At 26.6% G+C, this 8,121-nt stretch overlaps 1 protein-coding gene across 1 annotated transcript; it reads left to right on the top strand.

Moving 5' to 3' along the window:
* The first annotated feature begins 3,575 nt into the window (after positions 1-3,575).
* LOC140665743 (cytochrome P450 9e2-like) lies at positions 3,576-6,666 on the top strand. The gene has a single exon (XM_072892212.1). It carries the CDS (start codon positions 3,638-3,640, stop codon positions 5,189-5,191), a length of 1,554 nt encoding a protein of 517 aa, XP_072748313.1. The 5' UTR covers positions 3,576-3,637; the 3' UTR covers positions 5,192-6,666.
* The last annotated feature ends 1,455 nt before the right edge of the window (positions 6,667-8,121 follow it).

The raw sequence follows: 8,121 nt of genomic DNA, 5'->3' as shown, positions 1-8,121 counted from the left end.
TTTACAATTTCTAAAATTGTTATAATAATGTAACTAATAGAATAAAAATTTCGCGATGCTTTTGGAAATCTTTTATAAAAATACATAATATTTTTAAATGTAATGTTTTAAATTTTTTATAATTAAAATTTTAGAAATGTAACAAAATCGAAAAATCATCATTAATATAATTTTATAAAAAAAAAGTAATCATCAGAAATTAAATAATATGTGTATGAAAAAATATAAAATATATAAATCTGTCACTATATATAATTGATACATGCTAAAGTAAAAAACGCTAAGTAGTATAATCTATAGCAAATATGAACGTTTGCAGTTAGGAATTTATTGTTGATAGCGAGTAATATTTTAAAAATTATATCAATTATTGATAATAATAATAATAAAGTATTGATCAAAGTCCAATAGATTATGAAGGCATATTATCATTTTGTTGCATTGTGCGTACGTGTGAAAATGATAAAATAATGAAAATAAAATAAATCAAAAGAGCGTAAATATATGTGTTGCAATAAACAATAAACTTAGAAATCACGTATATAAATGGAATTTATTTTTTGATGCACATACGTATATGTTTTGTATGTATATTTTATTTTATACTTCTCATTTTTATTTTTATTATTTTTATTGCTTATAAACACATTGATGTACTTTTCTCCTTTCTATCAATTTTTTCTACTTGTGGAGAAATTTTTTTTTTATTGAAATTACACAAATTTCTATCATTTTAATTTAATTTTATAACTTAGAGGAATAAGCTTTAAAAACTTAGTTAATATTTAAATTTGTAATCTAAATAATAATTAAAGTAATGTTTAATGTTCAATTTAGAAGATTCTATGAGTAATTTTTAAAGAGTAAAATTCACAAAGAAATATACAAGAGATGACATAATTTTGTTATGTAAAGATCTAAAAAACTTATTACTCACATTGTACGCATCAAAGAATTTATTAAAATCAAATACTGTTTGCAGTATATCGGAGATAGGAAAGCTTTAAAAGTGATATCAATATATTCTCAGTTCACACTGATTTGGATTTTTCTTTTAGAAAGGATTGCAATGGATTTTTCGAAATAAAGTCATTAAATATATTAAACATTAAATTGGAAGTGCTAAGAAGTGTATGTGTAATTCTTATGACTAATAATTTTAGATGTACGGAGAATTGAACGTGCAGAAAAACGCCGTAGACATTGTAGATTCATGCTACTTACATATTTATATTCCATCTTAGTAGATAAGATTGATAATACTTATTTTATTTTAATTAAATTACTTTTTATTATAAATAAATTATAGCGTGAAAAATATGCTTGGTAATTTACCTAAATGTCCACATGTCGAAACATTAGAGCCAAAAGATTTTCCTAGATCATAAACATATGCATAAGGAAATTGATCCATGCTTATGCACCTATGTAAGTTTGTCTGAATAAGCTTTTATATTTAATCAAAAGAAATTTGTTAAAAACAGTACCTGAAAAATGGAATAAACAACGTTTCCACTAGTAAATTTGTTTTAAAATATTATTGACTTTCACTGTATTTCTGTCTATGAAACAAAACAGATTTGCTTCAACTTTTTACACTAACAATAAAAATTTATATAAAAAAATAATTAATAAATACATTTTAAAATTAAAATAAATAATATTTTGATTTATAAAAGATATAACATTGCAACATTTTAATGGCACAAATAAAAAATATTTATTCAAATCTCAAATTATATGATTATACGTTGAGAGTTTATCTTACTGTAAAACTTTCCAAAAATAAAAAAAAAATTGTTTTGCTTCAGAAAATAAATTAATGTCCTAAAATTAAATATGCGAAAGATAAGACGAAAATAATTTATAATATAAATTCATAATATAATAATGAAAACACAAGTTCAACTTTAAACGAGTCAAACTTTAAACTTTAAACACATTTTTTTCGAAAATATGTTTTTCAAAATGGCGTACATATAATCTCAGGCTGCAATGCATGAGTTGCTTTCAAACTTTAAATAAACATTCAAAAAAACAGTAATTTTACCGAAGTAAGATTTTGCTTATAACATTTTTAGTTTAAAATTAAGTTAGAAAAATGATGAGATTTTTAGTTTAAAAAATATAATAAATCTTTGTAAAACATTGTAACAAAATTTAAACATTTTTTACAAACAATTAAAAAAAAAGAACTAAAATAAGCTTGCGGAACGCCGAAAAAAATACAAATATATGATTAATAAAAAAATAAAAATTTATATTTCTGTCTCAAAACGACGGAATCGTGTACCGTTCACTGTGTACGCAAAGGCATGTTTCAAACGAATTCCTGTAGCTCACGCAAATATTAATATTTTTTAATAAAACTTTAAATGCAGAAAACTTAAGATATGTTTTAATATATATATAAACTCTTAATATTAAAATAAAAAGATAGTAAATTAAAAAATATTAAATTAAATTTTTACTTTCCTGCATTCCAAGCTAAAAAAAACATGTTTTTTTAGGATATGACTTTTTAGGATAATCTCAAAGTAGAAAATGCATGCAAGTTTAGATTTATTTAATAGTAGCGAGATTAATCATTATGCATAATTTCTGAAGAAAATTTATTTTACATTATTATTGTCAACATTAACAAGAATATTCAATAAACCTTTACTCTTTGAAATGTTTCAGACGATGTCGACCTTCATGTTACTGCGTATCCAAGAAGAAAGAAAAAGAGGAAGAGAGAGAAGAAAAAAGAGAGAGAGTTTATGTATATATGCAAAGTGCGTCCGCAAAATGCGTATTAGCAGAAGAATAATCAATCACGAATTTATAATCAACAATCTTAATCTTCTCATCTACGATTAAAATTCTTATTTATTGATTGATATATAGATGACTATCAGATTCAAGATATATATCGTTTTTAATTAATTATTTTTTTTTTAATTAATTATATCATGTGTATTCTTTCCTAGTAGATTTAGTTACTTAAAATCTGAACAATTCTATGGCAAAGTAACGATATCATAAACATTAATTCAATGAATAATGTAAAACTCATACTGCTTTCGCGTTACAAGTATTACTTAAATATATTAAAAACAAAGATAAAAATTTAATTTCAATAAGATAGCAATATTAAGAAGATTCTTTAGGGTGCAAAAGTCAAAATTTATTTGATAAGCTTTATCATTTTTTTTGTGTTTTTTTTCCCAGAAAAAAATTGATATTTATTGGAATAAAACTCGGTCTCGTGGGAGCAGCTGTCTGTAACTGTAAAGCACTTATGACGCTGAATGTAATCCAAATTGAATTAAATGACAATTAAATGAAATTAATTGAGAGATATTTTTATGTGAAAAAAATAGTAAGTTGTTATTAAAACAAAGACAAAATTTTTCCTTATTTAAAATTAAATTTCTGTAATGATATGTTTAAATCGATTATGGAGCGTGTTTAAAATAGAACTGACGTCATCCCGCCTGCTCACTAAGAAAACAATTTATAACCGAGAGAGGTGTTCCCTTTGCCTCTTCTCTCCTCTGCCACGATAAAAGCGCTTATATACGTTCGCATTTATACGTTTTACTTTTCATTCAACGACCATTCGTTCGTCCGTCACGTTTATACTTCTGTCGCGATGGAATTATTTTCGTCCTTATTTACGTCGCCCTTCAAGTTATTGGTGACTACTCTGATCATTTTTGGCATTTTGAAAGTTGTCGCAGTGTTTCATCATGTATACTTTTACTGGAAAGGCAAGGGTATTCCTTATCTGCCCGATTCACTAGGGTCTCTTATAACAAGTTGGAAAATATTTCTTCGCCGTATAAGTATTGCCGACTTTTGCCTTTTTTTGTACAATTATTTTCCGGACGCAAAGTATTTTGGAATGATGAATTTTGCCACCCCTACTGTGTGTTTGCGCGATCCTGAACTGATCAGGAATGTGTTGGTAAAAGACTTTGAAAGTTTTCATGATCATCAAAGCTTCGTGGACGTAAGTTTAGAGCCGCTATTCGGTAAGAACATTTTCGCCTTGCGCGGAGACCGTTGGAAAGAAATGAGAAACACGCTAAGTCCTTCTTTTACCGCCAGCAAGATGAAGGTCATGTTCGATTTGGTGTCAAAGTGTTCTCGCGAATTCGTCAATTATCTGATCGATCATCCGGAACTCTGCGATGAGATTGAGACGAAGCCAGTCTTCAGAAGGTACACCACTGACGTAATCGCCACAACGGCTTTTGGCATAAGCGTAAATTCAATGAAAGATCAAACTAACGAGTTCTACATGAGGGGAATAGAGGTCAGTAAAGGTTTCACTGGATCTTTTCTAACTATGTTCAAGTTTATCATTATGCGTGCATATCCACGTTTTGCCAAGTTGCTCGGTATGGAGGCATTTACCACATCGACTGTGTCCGAGTTTTTTAAGAGAATTGTTGGAGAGACTATCAAAGTTCGAGACGAACAAGGCATTGTCAGGCCGGATATGATACAGTTATTAATGCAGGCTCGAGATAAAAATGGTTCCGACAAAATGACATTGGAGGACATTGTTTCGCAAGCTTTCATCTTTTTCTTAGCCGGTTTTGAAACATCTTCGACGCTGATGTGTTTTATCGTTCACGAGCTGGCGCTTAATCGAGACATTCAAGATCGCCTGCGTGAAGAAGTGCAGCAACATCTCACTGAAGAAAATGAGCTTTCTTACGAATCGTTGTCAAAGATGACTTATATGGAGATGGTGATTTCTGAGGCACTTCGAAAATATCCACCGATGTCCGTTACCGATAGAGCTTGTACCAAGAGATACGAACTGCCACCGCCGCGACCGGGGTGTAAAAGCATAACCGTCAACCCTGATATTGTAATGTCGATACCCATTTACGCTTTACATCATGATCCTAAATATTTTCCGAACCCGGAGAAGTTTGATCCCGAAAGATTCAGCGAGGAAAACAAAGATAATATTGTTCCATATACTTACTTACCTTTTGGAGAGGGGCCTAGAAAATGTATCGGCAATCGATTTGCTCTCATGGAGACCAAAATTCTGGTATCTCATCTCTTACAAAAATTTATCTTGAAGAAAACAGCAAAAACTGTGGATCCTGTGATATACAATAAGAGGGAATTTAACTTGACACCCGATGGCGGATTTTGGATTGGCTTGGAGAAAAGAGAACCGTGATCAGCTTGTGTATAAAATACGGACCATCCTTAAAAACTGAAAAATTATACACAATTAGACAATCCTTAAAAACTGAAAAATTATACACAATTAAACAATTTAAAAAAATGACGCATTTACATCTTTTTTAAATTGTTTAATTGTGTATAATTTTTCAGTTTTTAAGGATGGTTGAAATTTGGGATCTATCTACAACATCTCTCTTATCACCAGTAAAATATGAAATAAATTTAATATTATATATTTTATATAATGTGTTATTAAACTTTTGCCGGTAAAGAATGACAAGACAGAAATATCGTGATGAACAATGTATGTGTCGTAAATGCGTAGCTTTCGATTTTACTTGATCATATTAATGGTCTTTAACGACTTACGTATAACTTGTATTTGTGTTGGCAAATAGCATGATAGAGAGTTCTAGTCAAGATGTTTCTTGTTCTTTCTTTAATAAGAAATTAAGTAAGAAGAAATCTTTTATTACCGCGCACTCATATATGTTGCATTTTATTAGTTTTAATATATTATCTGTTATGTTTCTTTTCTTTTATATTAGTTTAGATGTCTGTCTCGTAATTTGTAAAAAAAAAACATTCTATTTAACATTTTTTTAAATTTATATAATAATTAATATAATAATGTAATTAATAACTTTCTCGATACTTTTCGAAACATATGTTTTGTAAAAAAATATAATTTTTTAAAATAATATTTTTTATAATCAGAATTTTAAATTAACAAAATCGAAAAATCATTATTTTGACGAAATTTTGTAATAAGAATAATCTTGGATATCAGCAAAACGTTTGATACTTTTTTTTAACGGTTCAAAGATTGCTACTAGGCAGACTAGTCATGATTGATTTATTATTCAGAATTAAATAGTATATAAATACTATAAAAAAAGAGTATATAAAAAACAAATTATTATATCTAACTGAAATCTAGTAAAAACTAAGATAATCTTAAACATATACGGATTACGATGCAAAGCATATTCCTTTGGCAATTAAAAATTTACTAATAATTGGAATTATCTGTAGCTGTAATGATATGATTCCAACTAATTCTGACTAACAAAAGATGAAAGATGTTTAAACATTTTCGAGTAACACTATTTGACATCAGGTGATTACATTTCTTGGCATTATTTATTCTCACTAGCCGAAATGATTTTATTTGAACAAAGATATTGTGACATGGATATCGACATTAGGCAAAAATATTATAATAAGACAAGAGATAATGTAAAATTAAAACTGGCATGAATTTTTAATATAATTATAGTATAATTTTTAATATAATTTTTAATTTAATCTATTTTCTATATATTATTACATAGTCAAATCACTTTTAATCTCATAAATTCAAGTGAAATCTTTATTCTCTAGTTTTATTTTAATGTTTATTTATTTACATAATCTCCTCAAGTATACACGCCAAATATAAATTTTACTCGCATATGTATATACATATAAATTTTTTTGTAAAGCAACGTAAAAAGAAATCACACTTACTGATAGTATTAGACGATTTTAACTATTTGTTAATAAAGAAATAGATTAGTTTACAAAAATTTAATTCTGTATATTATCAAGAATATCTTTTTTTAATGCATATGTTATAAAATAATATTATATACTTTAAAAATATTTTTGTAGAAGGAATACGTTTATTATATACTTATATTATAAGTATAATTAGATGAATATTTGCATCATGCAATTAGCAGTAAATGCTGTGATGAAATATATTTTTATATCATTTCCTAAATTATTTTATGCGTATACGCAAAAATACGTAAAATATTTAAAAATATATAAATATATTTATTATGTATTTACATATTTATTATACTATATATTTAGTATTTTTGAATTTGAAAAATTGAATATCACAGAAAAAACAAGCATGTATGATATACTTTTTACATAGAATTGATTAAAATTTAAATTGTGAGTCATCGTCATTTGTATTTTTATCAATACGTGATATTATTATAACATTTATATGTAAATAAAACAAAATTTACGAGCAATCGATATACAAACTTATTTAAAATGTTTCCATTACATTACATTACATTAATAACAACGCGAATATAAATTAATTCAATAATATTGTTACGCGAGTAAAGTCGATGTATTAAAATCTATTTTTAATAATGTTAATAAAAAGTTGATAATGTTATCAATAAATTAAGAAATACAAACTGTGAAAAAAAGTTAAAAAGAAATGTTTAAAAATATAAATTAAAGAGCAGAAAGGATAAAGAAAAAACAAGAAGAAATTTGATAAATGTAGATCAGAACCAACATTCTGTCAAACAAAACGATTAACGTACAATAATGTAAAATTATTCATTCATTAAAAATTGTACTCTAACATTGTAATTAATCTCTGGTTGATCGCCAATCTTTAATTTAGATAGAATTTTTTTATCACCGATTATATTACTAAAAATTGATTGACTTGGATGAAGTTTTTACGCAACAGTTTGCTTTTCCGTAAAAATTCATTTTTTCGACAAAGGAATTATCCGTGATGTAGTAGTTGTATTATTATTTGAGGATGCAATAACGTATTGAGATGTTTCTGTAAAAAAATCCCGATTTTTACAACCGAATTGCTTCAATAGCAGCTGTTTAATTTTTTCGATACAAATATGATAAAGATGTAAAAATGTTGTATAAAGTCCAGTGCAACAAAACTATATCAGATGAAAAATTATTGTTCTTTATACAATGCATAAATAGTATATACACACAATTTTATGCAAATAATAATAAATAGTACTTTAGTTAGCTTCACAGTCAGTTTAAACCTGCAGTAAAATTGATTGAAGCAATTGAATAAGATAAATGAATAATTGAAATGGAAATATATTTTCGGTAATTATGACAATTAAGTTTAAAATTGGTAATTATCGA

The sequence above is a fragment of the Anoplolepis gracilipes genome, chromosome 5 (genome assembly GCF_047496725.1).
Source record: "Anoplolepis gracilipes chromosome 5, ASM4749672v1, whole genome shotgun sequence".
Lineage (NCBI taxonomy): Eukaryota > Metazoa > Arthropoda > Insecta > Hymenoptera > Formicidae > Anoplolepis > Anoplolepis gracilipes.
Note: the sequence above shows the minus strand (reverse complement) of the source record. Positions and strands in the feature narration are given on the sequence as shown.

Excerpts from the sequence above, each read along its gene's own strand:
- LOC140665743 (XM_072892212.1), top strand. The coding sequence starts at position 3,638 with ATGGAATTATTTTCGTCCTTATTTACGTCGCCCTTCAAGTTATTGGTG.